The sequence below is a fragment of the Poromitra crassiceps genome, assembly GCF_964638095.1.
Source record: "Poromitra crassiceps genome assembly, chromosome: 3".
In the NCBI taxonomy this organism is placed as follows: domain Eukaryota; kingdom Metazoa; phylum Chordata; class Actinopteri; order Beryciformes; family Melamphaidae; genus Poromitra; species Poromitra crassiceps.
The window spans coordinates 56,002,501-56,022,661 of NC_139625.1; the positions used below are offsets into that span (position 1 = coordinate 56,002,501).

The following is a 20,161-nucleotide window of genomic DNA, read 5'->3' on the forward strand; positions in this document are numbered from 1 at the left end:
AGGTGTCGGACTCGTGAGGTATCGGACTCGTGCCATGGCACCTGAAGGAGAGAGGAGAGTGGTTGACGAAGCCACCCTGAACCTGTTCGTTTCCGACACTGAAGATGAGGACTTTGGTGGTTTCAGTACGCAGGAAGAAGAGGAAGACGAGGATTAGTGACTTGACTTCTCTGGTTACAGGTTTGCTGCACATATACGGTAGCCTATTGTTGTGTGATTTTGTCTGGGGATTAGTGACCTGACTTTTGTTTTGTTTTGTTGAAATGTTAATAAATGGGAGCTTCCCCAAACAGCGATCTCTTTCCCGACATTCCTCTCTGTGCACGAACCCTTTCATATGGTAATTAAACATCAAAACACCCGCGGCTTATAGTCCGGTGCGGCTTATAGAAGAAAAAAATAGTCAATTTTGGTCCCGCGGCTTATACACCGGTGCGTCTTATAGTCCGGAATTTACGGTACTCGAGTACCCGAGTACTCCCGCCCATCCCTAGTACGAGTAAACCTCTGCCAAGTAACGTTATTGAGTCATGACGCCGTTTATTTAATAGGGTGATCTGGTTGCAAAAATAAAACATTTACATCAGAAAGAAGTTGAAAGCAGTGATTGGTAATCAATGAAATCTAATGTTTTTCTGCAAATTGCATCATTGGGAGGTTGATCCTAATATTTGTGGGTAATATATTGATTTTATATCAATATTGTGATATGAGACTATGCCATACCTTGTCCAAACCTTTTTGAATGGCGGCCAGATTTGATAATGTGAAAATACCTGGGGGCTAGCTACTTTTCGCATCATATGGGTTGTAAGAAGAAAAAAAACATACAATACAATTGTACTCTAAAGATTTTGTTTACGGTCTGAAAACATTAGTTCCGCCTGCGTTGTTCCTCCTTGATGCTTGTCTACAAACTGTATGATAGTGCTGTCATCGTTCAGTGAAGGGAAAAACGCAAACTGAACTTGCTTCCTTAACCAATACTTATATAGTATATTTTGAGAGATAAGTCGTTTAAAATCAGTCCGGACTTTGGACATGGTATGGTCTTAGATAGGGATGCACCGATTGCGACTATCTTGGCCGGTTCCGATTTCCGATTTTTGAATAGTCTCACTTGCTGATACCGATTTTGGCCAATTCCGATTTTCTTTCTAAGAACAATAATTGACAGCTTACACAAACATTTTTGTAACTTTGCTTTAATAGAAAATTAAGATTGGTGTAACAATTCTTATCATTCTAGTGTTCCAGGTTACTGGACAGAGCTTTTCTTTTTGTGTGCAAATGCAATGAATATTAAAAAGAAAATCCAGTATATCCCACAGCTGTCATGCATTTACTTTTCCAAAAGAAAACAGGTACAACATAACATCAAAATGTGATCCATGGACAAGGAGTATATCGCCTGGCTCCAGACCTTCGAAGCCACGCCCACTCCACAGTTGTGAATTTGGCTGTTCTAGGTTGTTCTTGAGTAGAAGAGGAAATTAGTTTATGAGTTGACAATTCAGTCTGAATATCAGAGTTTACACACAGTCCAAAATTTCGTATGCGTTTTTTTATCCGCCATCCGAAAAAAACCCTGTCGCGCACAGAAAACCTTGAACACTGAGTCGGATGCGTTTTATTATTATTAGGGATGGGCGCGAGTACTCGGGTACTCGAGCACTCGTTCATAACGTCAGTACTCGAGTAACGTTTCTGCTGTTCGTGTACTCGCCCCACTCCCCACCCCTTTAAAAATGGTCTACTCTAGAAGATCTACGCACGCATCGTCATGTGGATCTGGCAGCATGAACTGCACGGCCGGGCGTCAAGTCAGCCAGAATGTACAAGTACGTCATCCGCTTTGTTGCTTTCAAAATAAAACGCTTATTGTAACCTTATTTATTTTGAGTAATGCGTTACAGCCACAGTTTCACGCCATATAACATAACGAGTATTTTGATACAAGGATGCTGCTTCATTCGTTGAAATACCTTTTCTCCTCCAACGTGCATCAATAAGCTATTTACTTTTGTTTAAGTGACATTATTTTGAAAGTTTTAACTGGAAGTTTTCCAGCTCTTCCCGAAAATGGTGGCTGGAGATATTCTCCCGAATGAGAAGCATGCTTCTTCATAGCGCACGCCCGATAAAACTCATTCAAAACGTTGCACTAGTTTACTGACTACACTTTCGTTTCCCATAACGTTAGTCACAAGAAATGTGGAGAAAGAATCACTTTTTGGGAGACAATCGCATCATGGTGATCACTATTCAGCAACAATGGACATGTATTGGAAATGCCTTCGCTTGTTTCACAACTTGTCTGCTCCAAAGCGCTAATGCCATCCATCCAACCATCGGAGATACTGCCTGAGGTAGGCTTTAGATCAGGGGTCTCAAACTCAAATGACCTGGGGGCCGCTGAGTGTCCAGTCTTGTCACAAGGGGGCCACTTCATGTTTTAAAAAAAAAGAGAAAAATGCAACCGTTCGAATTCTCAACATTAACAATTTATTCATTTATTTGAGGGACAATCTATTTTTTACATTAAAGGGCCCATATTTTGCTAATATAATGTATTATTATTTTATTGTTGGCCTCCACTAGAGTAACTTATTGCATCAGTCATAGTTTAAAAAACTCAGTTTATCTTGTACTGGCTCTCACTGCCCCCTTCAGTTCACCCTCTGTCTGAAACGCTCTGTTTTTAGGTCCTGTCCCTGAACCCCCACCCTCCGGAAAATACTCCAGGTGGGCAGCGCGAGGAGTTTTTGCGTTTGCAAACTTCTGCCCAGAGAGCTATCGCTGTAGAAGCGAGACTGTCTGTCTGTCTGTCTGTCTGTCTGACTATCTATCTATCTATCTATCTATCTATCTATTTATCTATTTATCTATCTATCTATCTATCTATCTATCTATCTATCTATCTATCTATCTATCTATCTATCTATCTATCTATCTTAGATAGATAGATAGATAGATAGATAGATAGATAGATAGATAGTCATCATGCATAACAGAAACAGGCAGGCGATCTCTGCTATGGCTACTAAATTTGGTAGTTGTAAAACAATTATATCAACGAGCAACGGATTGTCAAAACGAATTTGACCATCGATGAAAAACGTGACTTGGACATAAAGCAAGTTATCAATTGATTTATCAACATCCCCCTAGCTATCTACAGCTCCGCTAGGCCGGGCTGCACCCGACATTTCCTTCGGTGGCTGGCCAAGCAGGGATTCTATTACCACGGCCTGCCATAACGTTACACCCTGCCCGGGCAGCTTCACACTAGCTAATGTAGCTAGTTAGCTAACTTCCCAAATGCTTGTGACTATAGTGTGCCTCTCCTAGCAAAGGCTACACGGACCAAACCAAAATGAGGACTTGGAGAAGTCAGCAAGTTGGACTAACGTTACAAGTTCTGAAAATATGTGCCTTTCGTCATTCATCGGTTGTTCATAGGCTAACATAATAGCAAGTGCTAACGTTACCCAGCCGGTAAGTAACGTTAGCGCTTCCTAGCAGCACATTGGACCGATGCTGGAATGAGACACATATTTCAGAACTTACCACTTCAGTCCTACATCCTGGCTCACTTCCATGTCGTCTCCTTGTTTTTGCGGTCTGGAATCCGTTATTCCATGAGACTACTGTTGTGTCCCAGACAGCCAGGCTAGAGCCTGGTGAGTGGCGACGCGGGTTACTGAAACACAGAACAGGGAAGAGAGGGGAAGGGTGGGAGCTAGCGTGCGCGCGCTGCGCCGGCCGGCGGCAACGCTTTGTTGCCAGGGTAACAAGTCCTTACTGACGTCACAAAAATTATGGTTCTCGCACAAAATCGCCATAAATCCATGTCATCTCGTCTACGAGAGTTCATAGGCGCAAGGGGTGGTTCATGGGGGTAACATTAAAACACTTTCACATATTTATTTGAAGCTTAGCCCATGTTTAATATGACCATCCAAGATTGTAACAACATATATATGATACAAAATTAAGAAATGCATAATATGGCCCCTTTAACTGTTTATTTGAGGGACTTTGTTTTCTTTTTTAGGGACAATGCACATTACTAAATTAGGCAGTGTTAATTTTCAACTGTCCCTTGGAACACCAGCTAGAATTAGAACTAGGGATGTCAACGGTTAACCGTTAATCGATTAACCGTCGCTAACGTCGTTGTTCGGTTATTGCTGTCGGTCTATCAGTTAATATTTAAAATTTTTTTTTTTTTTTTTTTTTTTTTTTTTTTGGTCTATTTACTCAATGAGCTCATGCCCAAACAAGGCGTGTCTATTTAGATGCTGAAATGTTAATGCTTTTTGTGTTACAAATTCTAACACAAAAAGAATTTGTGTTGAAATGTTGATGCTTTTTGTTAATGCTTGTTAATGCTTTTTGTGTTAGAAATTCTAACACAAAAAGCATTAACATTTCAGCATCTAAATAGACACGCCTTGTTTGGGCATGAGTTCATTGAGTAAATAGACAAAAAAAAAAAAATTTTTTTTTTTTTTTTTTATATTAAAAAATTATGAATTAACACATTGAATGCCAGCCATGTTTTCATTCCTGTAGGTAAGTTGTGCCAGGGGTGTTTTTGACGATTCTGGCTCATTTTAGAACAGCCGAGGATTCTTTTCTGTTAAGAATTCATGAACACCAATCATCTAAAAATAACTAATAGAATCTGTCTAAAAGAGTTAGTTTGCAGAGTTAGTAGTTATGTAGATATTAGCCGTTGAGTACAGCATGGTTTCAGCGTCTGGAAATTTATTCAGAGATAAATGGCTTTTTGTGAAACAGTCACTTTAACCATTCATTTTTGGCATCAGTAAGACCGTCAGACATTCTAAACAATAGTTTTGAACAGTAATTTCCTCCATAACAACAGGAAACACCCCTCTCATTCAAACTCCTCCCTCCGTGTGTCTTCTCCTCCTTCCTCCTAACAGCGGGCGTGTCAGAAGCGCGTTGTGCTGCCTGCCTGTCTGTCTGCGTGCCTGCCTGCCTGCTTGCCTGCGTGCGGGGACGAGTCTGAAATGGATTACTGTAAAATCGCCAAGCCATTTCCTTGAATGGCTTGCTCCCGCGGTGTGTGTGTGTGTGTGTGTGTGTGTGTGTGTGTGTGTGTGTGTGTGTGTGTGTGTGTGTGTGTGTGTGTGTGTGTGTGTGTGTGTGTGTGTGTGTGTGTGTGTTCGCGCGTTGATCCGCGGCTCTGGGGGGAAGAGATCTCTGTCCGTTCTGTGTGTGTGTCCGGGCTTCTGACTGTAAAATCGCCAAGCCATTTCCGCGGGAGGCGGCTGCTTTTGGGTCCCGTGGCTGTGGCTTCTCTCGGTCTCTGTCGCCACTTAGTGGTCGGTAAAATAGATTACACACATGCTCTTGCTCCAAATAGTTATCTCGAAGATGTAAAAGGGGTTGATTGATGTCCCACCGTCAAAAAAAAAAAATGTTTATGTAAGACGAGTTAGCTCGTCCTTGGCACTTAAGCGCTGGATTATGTAAGACGAGTTAGGTCGTCTCTGGCACTTAATGTGTTAACCGATAGGTTAATCGATTATTAGCGTCGGTTAATCGAAAGTGAAATTAACCGAAAATTGACATCCCTAATTAGAACTGATCATAAATGTCACTTGACAGCTCAGTAATCCGCTCTGCCACTGTGTTGGCTGAAAGGCTGATGTTGCTTAACACATTCACTGCCAGCCGTTTTTTTTTTACTGTAGGTAGCTTCTGCCAGAGGTTTTTTTTGAGGATTCTGGCTCATCTTTCAAGACCCGAGGATTCTTTTCTGCTAAGATTTTGTGAACACAAAATATCTCAAAAGAACTAATAGAATGTGTGCTTTCTCTGTCTAAAAGAGTTAGTTTGTAGAGTTAGTAGTTATGTAGGCATTAGCACTTGAATACAGCATGGTTTCAGCGTCTGAAAATTTAAGCTGAGATAAATAGCTTTTTGTGAAATTCGATAGAACAGTCACTTTAACCATTCATTTTTGGCATCAGTAAGACGTCAGACATCTAAACAATAGTTTTGAACAGTAATTTCCTCCATAACAGCAGGAAACCCCCCTCTACTTCAAACTCCTCCCTCCGTGTGTGTTCTTCTTGGCTGCAGCGGGCGTGTCACAAGCTCGTTTCTGCTGCTGCTGCTCCTGCTGCTGCTCCTGTCTGCTGGCGGCCGCTGGGCGAGGATGGGCTCGCTCGTTTCTTGGGGTTTCGGTTGAGAAACCCCAAGAAACGGGGTTTCTTTTGCGATTCTGGTCTTATTTATGCTGCGTGTTTCAAAGTGTGTTGCACCCATAATCTATTATGCAAATTTGCAATCCCCCACCGCCAGCAATCAGCGCGAAAGCGAAAGCGTTTTCGCCAATCCATTTTACAGTATGAGAATGGTTTCATCGCGCGTTCCCCTGCAGTTTTGGCTCGGCTTTTTCTAGTGTGGAGAGCACTGTCGCCACTTAGTGGGTCGGTGGAATGGGTTGTACACGTTCGGCGGCTCCAATTTTTTTTTTTGACGTATTAACACGTCATTGGCAGTCAACCGTTGGATTTTTTTTGACGTATCAACACGTCATTGGCAGTGAACGTGTTAAGTGACTTTTTTTCTGGACAGACGATATAACATAATTATAACAGAAGTGGAGTATTGGCCAGAATGACATGAACATTTGGAAACTTATTCAGCGGGTATCTTGCATGTTGCGTTCAGGTGCTTTTTTTTTTTTTTTGCAATTCCATCGCGGGCCACACAGGGGGCACCGGCGGGCCGTGAGTTTGAGACCCCTGCTTTAGATGTTAGCTTAGCGTCACCTAATATCACAGTCAGTCCCTCTCCTGACAAAAAATGCTCCAGGTAGCGCTTTTGCCATGCAAAAATGCAAACATTATGTGTGAACAGCCCCACAGCAGATTACCCCTGCTCAGTCATTACCATAGTAATCACACAGCCCGCCCCCCCCCCGCGCGAGTACTCGAGCACTCGTTCATAATAAAAGGAGAGTACTCGAGTATTTAAATTGCTTAAAATGCCCATCCCTAATTATTATGTCCGTCGTTCTATTCGCAATACGAAACAAATAGGCCTAGTCCTCTACTGTATACTGGACACAGAATGCTCACATTCACCTCGCCATGCCGGCTTTGGTGCGCTCTGGCCGGGTGCTGCAGCACAGAGGGAGCAGAGAGAGGTGAACGAGCCGCTCAGACTGGACTCCAGTTGTTGTTCCTCCGCGGCTTATTTTCGACTTGCATGTGTGACAAACTGCGAGCTGTGTCTTCACTGATGATGATGAAAAATGTCTAAACTGAGATGCTGGCGTGTGTGTGTGTGGTGGCTGCTTTCTTTTGGCTGCAGCCCATCTGTCTCGCTGCTTTGGGGTGCATGCACGTCACGTGAAAAAAAGAGAAGGGGGGGGGGGGGCGACCAGCACACAGAATCGGATATGTAGACTTACCGGCGCAGGTCGCCGGTTGGGGCCGATCAACTGAAAACCGTCAAAAACTCATGCCGGTACATCCCTATACCATTTGTTTATTAATATCGCAATCACAATCGCAAATCGCAATATTGTCCACCATAATCGCTAATTGCACCTTTCCCCCAAATCGTGTAGCACCAAATCATACATAGCGACTCATTTACACAAAACTTTTCAGTGAAAATAAAAAGACAAGAGACATATCTGGGCAATTAAATGTATATTTATTACTTTTCACGAATGAATTGTTTGTCACCCAGTCTGCTGCATGTGAATCCTCGTCTCTCTGTACTGCCGTGCGCTCCAAAACCGGAACTCCCCATATGCGGAGTGTTCCACTTGGTAACTTCTGGAGGGGGTTTCCGGGGGGTCAGACCAAGTGTGTAAAGTGGCAGGGGTGTTTCAATGTTGATTTATTGAAACGTTAGAAGAATGAAAGAAGTTGAAAGCAGTGATTATAATCAATGAAATCTAATGTTTTTCTGCAAATAGCATCATTGGGAGGTAGATTCTGGCACTCAATATTAGGGGTGGGAAATATATCAATTGTATATCAATATTGTGATATGAGACCATATGGTCTTAGATGTTGGATATGGTAATATGGTGATACGGCATACATGTTGTCTTTCCCTGGCTTTAAAAGCTGCATTACACCAAGTGAAGTGTAGGTTAGTGACATTTTAAAATAGAATGTCATAACTAGAGCCCGACCGATATATCGGTTCGCCGATATTGGCCGATTACCGATATATCGTATCGGCCGATATGGTGTGGCGATTTTGCAGACTTCTTTTTTTTTTTTAACACATTCACTGCCAGACGTTTTTTTTTTACTGTAGTTAGCTTCTGCCAGAGGGGTTTCTGGCTCATCTTTCAAGACCCGAGGATTCTTTTCTGCTAAGATTTTGTGAACACACAATATCTCAAAAGAACTAATAGAATGTGTGCTTTCTCTGTCTAAAAGAGTTAGTTTGTAGAGTTAGTAGTTATGTAAGCATTAGCAGTTGAATACAGCATGGTTTCAGCGTCAGAAAAATTATTCAGAGATAAACGGCTTTTTGTGAAATTCGATAGAACAGTCACTTTAACCATTCATTTTTGGCATCAGTAAGACGTCAGACATCTAAACAATAGTTTTGAACAGTAATTTCCTCCATAACAGCAGGAAACCCCCCTCTGCTTCCAACTCCTCCCTCCGTGGGCGTTCTTCTTGGCTGCAGCGGCCGTCACAAGCTTGTCACCAGTCTCACTGCTTTGCTGCTGCTGCTGCCCGTCTGCGCGGCCGCTGTTTGAGGAAGTCTGGATGGACTCGCTCGCTTCTTGGAGTTTTGGTTGAGAGAAGCTTTTGCGATTCTGGTCATATTTATGCTGCGTGTTTCAAAGTGTGTTCCACCTGTAATCTATTATGCAAATTTGCAATCCCGCATCGCCAGCAATCAGCGCGAAAACGAAAGCGTTTTCCCCCATCCATTTTCATGAGAATGGCTGCTTTTTGCTTGCCTTCCTCTAGTCAGGAGAGCACTGTCGCCACTTAGTGGCTCGGTGGAATGGGTTGTAAACGTTCGGTGGCTCCAATAATTATATAAGAGATGTAAAAGGGTTAGATGCACATCCCACGGTCAAAAAAAAAAAATTTCATTTTTTTGACGTATTAATACGTCATTGGCAGTCAACCGTTGGATTATTTTTTACGTATTAATACGTCATTGGCAGTGAACGTGTTAAGTTATAGACAGCATGTTGTGTATAGACCTTATTCGATTGACGTCACTCACATACTGGCACGCCCACCGCCGCCATATTGTCGACATAACGCAGCAGCTCTCAAGTGACAGCCTATGTGGAGCAGCGTTTATAGGAAGCTAGCCGCTGTTAGCGTTACCTGTATCGTTCCAATTGTGTTCGGATGGTCACCTGCGTTAGGTATGGCTGTAGTAATGACAGCAATAAAGTCCCTGTGGTTTGTTTCTATCTCTACCGTCCTCAGACGTGAAGGGAGCGAGACTGGGGATACGTCAGCAGCACAGGAGAGGTGTGTGGATAGTTAGTTGAGACAGGTGAAACTTTCTGACAGCTCCTCACAGCAAAGTCTGTTCACCTCGTTCTTTTCTTTATTTATTACAGGCATTAACGGCTGCCGTCGGCAGCATACAAATAACAACTGTGGGTTTTTTATTGGTGTCATTACCATCGCTATTTTGTAATGGAACAGAAACGACAATAAGGCTGTTACTAGTTGTCAGCTGCAGCGCTGTGTGCGCGCAGGACAGTATGTCAACAATATGGTGCCGTCCAGGGTTAGCGAATAAGGTCTATATTTGATATATTTTCTTAACTTTGTTGTATTGTGTTTTTGTATTTCTAGTTATTTATAATTATTAAATTCCCAGTTAAGTTTACTGTTCTGTTTCATTGCATTGAGTTTATTAATAAGCTGTAAAATATCCTGCCTACATTACATATTTCAATTCATGTCAACTCATATCTTTGTCAAGTGTTTGATATTTGAGGGTTGCTGATGTGGTGCCTCCTCTGGTCGTTAAAGGCGCCTGTTCGGAGGGAGGGGAACTCGTTGGAATAGCGTGATCCTCCCACGTGCTATGTCCTACCGGTGAAGCTTCCCCCGTCAGGTGAAAAGATGCGGCTGGCTAACTGCCCATGTGGAAGCATGGAGCCAGTTTTCGGCTCTCCCCAGATCGGCAGAGGGTGGAGCAGCAACCAGGATAAATAAATAAAAAATTAGCACTAATGGGGGATAAAAATTTGATAAAAAAAAAAAAAAAAGAATATCGGCCGATATTATCGGTATTGGAATTTTTTTACTCCCTGGTATCGGCATCGGCCTCAAAAATCCAGTATCGGTCGGGCTCTAGTCATAACTCACTCACTTTTTCATGTATATAAGTCATGGAAATCCATTGGTCAAAATGTGTATGAACCCTGATAGATGGCGCTCTGAGGCCTACCAGTAGGCCACAGCCCAGTGGTTGAGAAACATTAAAATATAAAAAAATATATATAAAAATTTCCCCTCCAAAATCAGATGGACTCCTCTACAAAATCACCCCAATCATTCTAGAAGTAATATTTTCTTTAAAATAGAGCTATTCTGGTAATCTGGTGAAAATGTATATTTTTTCATATCTCAATATATATCGCAGGCACGGGAAATATCGCAATGTCAGTTTTTCCCAATATCGTGCAGCCCTAATCTCTAGTCTTAGATGTTGGATATGGTAATAATATGGTGATACGGCATAAATGTTGTATTTTCCTGGTTTTAAAGGCTGCATTACAGTAAGTGAAGTGTAGGCTAATGACATTTTAAAGTAGAATGTCGTAACTCACTCACTTTTTCATGTATGCACAGAGACTCCACAAAATGTTTGGTCATGGAAATTTGTTTTGAAGTCATGGAAAAGTCATGGAAATCCATTGGTCAAAAGCGCTAATTAGTAACTAATTAGCGCTATTAATCACAAATGGGCACGGTTATATAACGACTGTTTTGTCAATCAAATGTATTTCAGACCTTGGCTTACTGTACCTCGTTGCATCCATAAAAATGAGGGCTATCCAGTCGACTCGACATTAACGTTAAGCGACCAAGCGTCGCATCGCACAAACCAAAAGATTGACCACACGTGTCTGACTGTGATGGCGTAATGTTAAACACAAAGGACAAGGCTCTGTGAGCTGAGCTGAGCTCTGCTATCGTTGCTGCTGTCAATGCTGCTGCTGCTCGCTTCCAGAGATTTAAAGTGATGGTCAAAAACAGTGACCGTCAAAAAGTAGTCAGCTGGAAATTGTTTAATGAATGGCTAATTAGCCGGCAGCGCTTATGGAAAACCTGAGGCTAGCTGTAGCATCATGGTCTTGTGCTTTCGGTCCTTGCAGGTGAGCCGTAGCCGTCATGGCGGACGTGGACCCGGACACCCTGCTGGAGTGGCTGCAGATGGGCCAGGGCGACGAGCGTGACATGCAGTTGATCGCTCTGGAGCAGCTGTGCATGCTGCTGCTCATGTCCGACAACGTGGACCGCTGCTTCGAGACGTGAGTCCACCTACGCCGCACCTACAGCTGTGGCAATGACCACAATATAGACCCTGTGACAGCAATAACCACATTATAGACCCTGTGACGGCAATAACAATAATATTAGAGGTCTTCTGTTAGAGGTAATAACCACCTATTAGAGGTCTTCTGACACTGGCTTCCTCTCCATCCCCCACACCCGCCTGTGAACCTTTGGGGGACAGAGCCTTGGCGGCAGTGTAGGAATGGCGGGGAAGCGTTGTCTCTTAAATGACGTTCCATGACGCCAATGGTGGAGAATAAGTTAATAAACAAAACAGCTCGTTCTTCTTATTCTTCTTTAGTTATTGGTGGTTGGCAAACCAGCTTAGAGGTGCATTATTACCACCAAATGGACTGGAGTCGCACTACAGTCATTTATCGCCTAAACTGGGAAGCACTGCTCAAAGTGCGACACCTCAGAGAGTTCCCCAAACTTTTGAGTAGCCAGTCAGATTGAAAAAGTAGCCGACTCATGTTCGCGGCGTTTGTTCCAGTGGTCCTTTTCCCAATTAATAAACGAACCTCAAATATGTATCCATGAGTGTGACAATTGAAATAATACAAATAAACATTCTTATAAAGGCCCAATGCTCAATTTAATTATAAATAAAACAATATCCATATTGCAAAACACAAACAGGCAATGTATATTTTTAAGAACAAAGAAAATACTAATAACTGTGTTTCCCACAGGATTTGGAGAGATTGTGGTGGGTAGACCTTGCTTGGACCCTCTTGGGGGGTTCGGGGCCATGCCCGCTGTAAGAAAAATGTGTACATTTTAAACTAAAATGCATGAATCTGAGAACTAATTTAAGAGGCTAGATCAGGGGTGGGCAATTATTTTTCATGGGGGGCCACATGAGAAACCCAAATTGTTGCTGGGGGCCGAACAAATATTGTCATGCCGTAACCCAGGAACTTTGATGATAGAGAGGACCACAAAAAAATGTCCTCGCTACCAGAGGGCCAGATTTTGCTGAGGGTTGGGGGCCAAACGGCGCCGGAGCGGAAAAATGTTGGGCATTTGAAGTCAGGTTTAGAGGAATAACTCATTTTAAATTAACAGTTGTGATGTCATTATTCAATCTTAAACGCCAATATTTGATCCTTTTCTCACTCACTCCTATGTCACCACTTGCTCTCCCTGCAGGGCTTGAAATTAACTTTTTTGACCACCTGCCAATATGGCTGCTAGAAGTGACCAGGCAATTAGAATTTCCACTAGCCAAAATGTTTTTCTAGAAATAAACCAGAATATGAGTTAATTGGGTTAATTTAAGCATAAGTATCAGTAAGTGGCCCGGGATTCTCAAAGCCTGTGTTGAGGGTCACACAAGAACAAAAATGCACTCTTGAAGCTAAATAAATCCAAAACCAAGTTAATTATTTACAGTTTTACTCATTGTAGAACAGTCATTTCTTACACATGAGATTACTTTTAGCCATAAAGATTATTGAACGATATTCCATATTCCAGACTGAAATGTTATAACAGAAGTGGAGTATTGGCCAGAATGACATGAATGACACTTATTCAGCGGGTATCTTGTATGTTGCGTTCAGGTGCACTGTAAAAAAAAAAGTGTATAAAGTAATCGGTAGGCCAGAGGTCAGTAGGCAGAGAAATAGCCGGCTGCCGGGGCTTGGGGAACTCCCTGCACCTAGTGGCAAAGATTTGGTATACCGGTTAGATTCGGTGTGAAGAGCAATATCGAACCGGTTTTAAAATTTCCACACCGACCCATGCCTACTTCAGGCCTGCAATACTTGGGTGACCACGTATTTTTAAGGCAAGGAACTCGAGCGCAACGGCAAATAGGGCTGGCGAGAGAGGCAGGGATTAAAGTTCTCCGTCGCTACGACGGATTTTCGTCTATTGGAGCCAGATATGAAATGTGAAAAATACCAAAATTAAAGCCCCTTTGTATATTTTCAATGTGTATTGTATTGAGTTTGAATGAAAGCTTTTATTTTGAAAAATTCCGACCGGACGTCCAAATGATTCTCCTGGGCTGTGTTCAAGCCACAATAAGTCTGAAAATGTATTGCTACAGTTTCCAGGCACATATCTGTAATGCAACGTGATAACATTTACAAACAACTGTTGCTAGCGCAGTAACTAGTTGGTTACTAACTTTCTGGTTAGCATTAGATGTCAGGTGTCAGCTGCTGCTAGTCTCTGAGTTAGTTGATAACAAGATGTTTATTTCATCTGTTACCTGACTCCATAGTTCTGTAATTCTAAGGGATGTTTTAGATGTAAGCGTGTGCAGTGGGATGTTTCCTCTTCACTTGATGCTGAAGCTGAACTGTAACACTAGTAGCATTAGGTGGTTAGCCTAGGCATGCTAGGTGTTGTCTGACAGTATTAATTGGTGTGTTTTCATAACAGTAGGCTACCAGACCATCAGCTCAGTGGGACAGGAGGGGTGAGAGTTTGGGTGGAGCTGAGCTGTGTGACTGGTGGAAGAGAACCTCCTTAGTTGGGGACATATGTTTGACAATGTTGTTGTAGTTCCTGTGGCTACTGTTAGTTATAATTGTTATACTGATCCCTTAACCTACTTGTTTGACTCGATAAAAAACATCTATATATTAATTGTTATTTATTATAGCCAGTAATTTTCATATGTCTCTGTTGGCATACCTACGTCTAACCTTATAACATCAGCCCAGAACACAATGCATCATTAGGCCTACTGGATGTTTGGGAACTTGAGAGTGAAATGAGTGTGATGTACACACTGTCTGCCGTTTTTTACAAAACCCATGTGAAGCGACGGCACGGTGGGGAAAAAGCGGACACTCTAGAAAGCCCGAAATAGCTAAAATAGGCCTAGAAAAAATTTCAGTCAAAAGATTTTATTTTGCTTTAACCCCTGGAGAGGGCAGCCTTGCTGAATAAAGCTATTTTATTTTATTTTAGAGGATTTGAAGCGGCGTGCTCAAAACGATGATTGTATTGAAGGTGTGCGCGCCGCCAGTTTCGGAACACCTGAGGTAGGGCTGGGCGATAAAACGATGTAGAAAATTTTCACGAAAAAAACGGCCACGATAACGATGATAAATTTATGAGCTGTAATTTCGATAAAAATATTTTCAGTGTTGCGTTCAAAACCCCTCAGAAACATGACCGCAGCTTAGCACAGCAATGCTTATTGTGAATAACGTGTCGTTTTTGGGGGGTATTTGAAGGCAACACTGAGTGGAACCAATGGCATCAATGGAAAATAAACCATGTGATGCACGCGTTTGCGGAAGAATCCCTTCTGCTCAGAGCCTCGCAGTCGGCTGGCTGAGTTGCTGTTACTAACCAGTTAGAGCCTGGCCTGGCAAGAGTAACATAAACAGATGGAATTGATTTGTACACGGGAGATAAAGCTGCAGCAGACAGTAGTTCTGGTTATGGGTAGCGGAAGCTGGCTGTCATGAATGCTATCAAATTAGCATCTACATCGCGTTAGCTAACGCTAACTTACGCGCTAACGTTAATATCTTCATACTTGACAATCTTGCTAACGTTATGCTATCTGTTAGACCATCTATAGCAGCTATCCGAATAACATTACACATCTATGGTTTAAACAGTCTTTGCTTCCTTTATCAAACCAACAGCAGCTAACTATAGCTGCATAATCAACACATAGCCTTGGACCAAGACGTTCATTGCATTAATTTAATGCCAAGAACGTAACGTTGCATTATGTTGTTTTAATGATTAAAACAACATAATGCAATACACACAACAGAATAAGCACACCAAAGACCAGTGGGAAAACAAGTAACAAGCATAGAACAATTATAATAAGATGAAAATGCAAATGGCTCAAGTTACATTAAAAAGCCATAAGTGAATAGTATGGACAAACAGATGACTAAATAAAGGGTTATCATTTAATGACAACAATAGCCAATGAGCTGCATTGAGCCTCTCTCATGAGAATACTTTGAATTGAATTCAACTTAATTGTAACCGGTCAGAGATTAATAGAGTCGTATCTTATACATTCTATATCGCTCTGCATTGAATTTTAATTGTGCCCCTAAAATTCTTCATGTGCTTTTTATGTGCAATTAGTATTATTGATAAATTTATATCGTGATAAATATCGACATCGATCGATATAAGAAAACATATCGTGATAAAAAAAATTGCCATATCGCCCAGGCCTAACCTGAGGGTGGATATTTCACTCTGAAGCTCAGGCATGGCACCTAATTGAGGCACCTAATTCTGCGTTGCAATTTGTTACCGGTTGTAAAGGTACCGGTACCATACCAGGACCATAGTGGTAGCAGGTGTTAGCTGGCTAGCATCAAAACATTGGTTTAAGGCTGATTTGTGCATGGCAGTCCATTTCCATATGGCATTTCCACCTTTGATGTATAAATAGATTTGATCTCCGGCAACAAACTGGTGGCGTCTGTCTCAGGGTTTCCGCTATACTAAACAGCTGCAGGACAATGTGTCCTTTAAGATTGCAAATACAGGACAAGTGGGATAAATCCAGGACACATATTAAAAAATTAAAGTGTTTATTGAGCTTAAAAACAATTGATATAGGCTGAAGGCTTTTGCACACAGTCAATGGGTGTAGTCTGTCTGGCTCCGACAGTGGGCGACGCAGGGGTATGCGTCGTATGGCGAGAGAGCTCGGGACTCGGCCATCAAATTTTTGGGTGATGCAGCCCTACGTCACGCTCCGCTGGCCAATCTAGACCCCCCCCCCCCCCCCACACACACACACAGCTCTGCTTTCTTTCACTCTTTTCCTCTTCTCTTCTCCCTCAAAAGATCGTGGCTGTATATCTGTTCTCTTCACAATAGGCTGCTGTTTCAGAGCAACAAGGCTCATATTATTTCATTTTCCGAAACGTGGCTGGACTGTTCCATTAGTGATTCTGAGATTGAAATTCAAAATTACACAATCATAAGGAAAGACAGAAACCGGAACGGAGGGGGTGTGTGTGGGTACATTCGGTCGGACATTTGCTTCAACGTGCGGACTGATCTTGACAACGCCCATATCGAGGCTGTTTGGTTGGACATTTTATTGCCCAAGACGAAACCCCTCTTAGTCAGGGTTTTGTATAGACCACCGACCCAATCAGTCTTTTTTGATCGTTTGGAAGAGACATTTTCCAGAGCTATTGACAACGGGAAATGCGAAACTGTTCTAATTGGAGATTGGAACACAAACATGTTTAAAAAATGACTGCTCCATTTATAAAGCCTTCAGTGCTTTTTGTAATCTCACAATGTACTAGAGTATCCCCTACGTCACAATCTATTATTGATCTTGTTCTAACATCTGACAAGTCCAATATTTCCAATAGCGGTGCAATTGATTACGGCATAAGTGATCACGCAATCAATTATTGTACATGTAAAACTCTGAGAACGGTGAATAACTGTCACCACACAGTCAAAATTAGATCCACGAGGTTTGAGGAACTATAATGAGTCTTTATTGCACGAGTTTGGAAAATTGGACTTGTCACGTGTTCTCAAAATGACATCTGCAGACGAAGCCTGGTGTTATTTTAAATTTGTGTTTTTAAGGGCTATTAACCAGCTGGCCCCTGTTAAATCAGTCATGTTCAAAACAAGATCAGAGCCCTGGATTAGCGCAGCAATCATTGAAGCCATTATGGCCAGAAATGACAGTCTGCGTGAAAAAAAAAAAAAGGATGAATCATCTTTCGGCTTGTTTAAAAAGCTCAGAAATGTAGTCAATAGGTTGATTAAAAAGGCAAAATTAGAGTACTATAATGACATAATTGCTGAGAACAAAGATGATCCTCAAAAGCTCTGGAAATCTTTAAAACAATTGGGGTACAGTAAAAAACTCAAACAAAAACTCAACATGAACTTAAACTCAGAAGGTACCCTCACCTCAGACAAATCTCTGGTAGTAGGTATTTCTAATACATTTTTTACAACCATTGCTAGCACCTTGGTAAGCAAATTACCCTCCCACTCTGGACCGTATGGTAAAGATCATATTGAGAAGTTTAGGAGTCCGGACGGATGTTTTTCATTATAATGAAGTGCCAGAGGAGGAGGTGCTGTTGAAGCTCAGGGCCCTTAAGCCTTCCAAAGCTACAGGTATTGATAACATCACAAGCAGGTTCATTCAAGATGCAGCCTAATTCATTACACCCTTCATTACCCATATAATCAATCTGTCTATCAAAGAAGGTCACATTCCCCATGCTTTCAAACAAGCCAGGGTAATCCCCCTACACAAAAAAGGAAGCAATTAAATTCTCTCTTCCATATCTAAAATAATGGAAAGAGTCATCTTTGAACAAATTGTCAGTTACCTCGCATCTCGTGAACTCCTGTTCAAATTTCAGTCTGGTTTTAGAAAATCACATTCAACTGACACCTGCCTCCTTTTTTAAAACTGATCATATCAGGAAGGAAGTAGACTCTGGTAAATACTGCGGAATGGTCATGTTGGACCTCCAAAAAGCATTTGACACCGTTAACTAGGGATGCACCGATTGCCATTTTCTTGGCCGATTCCGATTTCCGATTTTTGAATAGTCTGACTTGCCGATACCGATTTTTGCCGATTCCGATTTTTTTTTCTAAAAACAACAATTGACAGCTTACACAAACGTTTTTGTAACTTTGTTTAAAAATTAAGATTCATAGAACAATTCTTACATCTAATGGGGATCCAAATAAACAAATAAACAATTCTTATCATTTGCATGAAGTAGGACCTTCTCACTCAAACACTCAAAATAAAAGTGTTCCAGGTTAGGCTACTGGACAGAGCTTTTTTGTGCAAATACAATGAATACAAAAATTAAATTAAATCCAATAGCCTATATCCCACAGCTATCATGCATTTACTTTTCCAAAAGAAAACAGGTGCAACAGAACATCAAAATGATCCATGGACAAGGAGTTTATAGACTGGCTCCAGACCAGTCCTCTTGAGTAGAGGGGAAATGAGTTTATGAGTTACAGTAACGATCTTCAGTCTGAATATCAGGCGGAGTTTACACACAGTCCGAAGTTTGGTATGCGTATTTTTATCTGCCATCCGAAAAAATATCGTCACGCACAGAAAACGTTGCACACTTGTGAGTCCGATGCATTTTTATTATTATGTCTGTCGTTCTCATGTCGTTCTATTTGCAATACGAAACAAATAGTCTCTCCTGTATCAACGTTACAACATGACTTGACAGGCTGAGGCAGCAGCGCTGATGTGGAATGGAAAAGCAGGTCGGGGAATGGTTATCATACTGGACACAATGCCCGCGTTCACCTCGCCAAGCCGGCTGTGCGCGGTGGCGGGTTGCTGGAGCACCGCTTCCCGGGGAGAGAGAGCAGAGACAGAGGGGCCAGTGAGGTGAAGCGAGCCGCTCTGACTGGACTCCAGCCGAGCTTCTTTTCGACTTGCATGTGTGACAAACTGCGAGCTTTGTCTACTTCACTGACGGTGAAAAAAATCCACAACGAGGAAGGTATGCTGGCGTGTGTGGTGTGGTGGCTGGGTGCCTGTCTCGGTGCTTTGGGGTGCGCGCACGTCATGTGAAAATCGGCTCACAGAATCGGCTATTTAGAGTGACCGGAACAGATCACCGATCGAGGCAGATCACGTGAAAATCGGCCATTTCCGGTCACGTGCCGATCGATCGGTGCATCCCTACCGTTAACCATGATGTTCTATTGTGTAAACTTAGGGCCCTGGGCTTCAACAGCACATCCCACATAGGGATGTCGAAAATCATAATTTTTCTTGACCGACAACCGACACTCATTAGCCGACAACTGTCGGTTAACCGAGAAGATTAAAATGCGCTATTTGACTGTCTGTGCCCCATTAAACAATTACCACAACAAATGCTTGATTTTTTTCATTAGAAAGCGTTTATTTTTTACATCTACAAGCAGAAAAAAACAAGTTGAAGCCTCCAGCCATCTAAACAAAAACATTCCTCCGATAGGCTATACTTTAGAGCTGCACGCATTGCATATTATAGGCACAAAATTGACACGCAGCTGCCCGGTGAAGTAGTGTTTGAGCGGACGACAGCCCAGGCTGCAGGGCGCACTGACAAAGTGCGCAGCATCTATCTTCTCCTTTTAGCAATATTCTCACTAATCCCACAGTGGTTTACCTGCTTTTGGTCTCACCCCTTATTCCTCTCTCTTCACACACGCGACGAGGGCTCTGCTCTCTGTGTGTCACATTATGAAGACGAGTCGCACGCAGCTGTCAGTAGCCGCTTTCACACCGGCCTTGAAAGTGTCAATGAATACAGTCTACAAACAATCCGTCTCTGTCCCGTTCTGAAACAATTTCTCCGAACTGCGATGTGTTGGACACGGCATCTTTAGGACACGGTAAAAACTACTGTTTGATCAGTGCGCGCTGAACGCTGTGAGATTAGCAAGGTGTCGGGTTTCAGGCCATGCGCTTCTCTCTCTCTCTCTCTCTCTCTCTCTCTCTCTCTCTCTCTCTCTCTGCATGTGTTTAGGAGACGTGAATTCTTTTTTTTTAACCGTTTAACTGATAGTATTAATCGGTTAATGTTCTAACGGTCGATTATCGGTTAAACGGTTATCGG

General features: G+C 42.3%; 1 protein-coding gene across 2 annotated transcripts in view; it reads left to right on the forward strand.

Moving 5' to 3' along the window:
• The window catches only part of hectd1 (HECT domain containing 1), a 167,895-nt gene that overhangs the window by 3,098 nt on the left and 144,636 nt on the right, over nucleotides 1-20,161 (forward strand). For both annotated transcript variants that reach the window (XM_083632869.1, XM_083632870.1), the window contains exon 2: nucleotides 11,384-11,539. In XM_083632869.1, coding sequence (XP_083488995.1) covers nucleotides 11,400-11,539 — 140 coding nt within the window. In that variant the 5' untranslated portion in view covers nucleotides 11,384-11,399. The remainder of the gene's footprint in view (nucleotides 1-11,383; nucleotides 11,540-20,161) is intronic.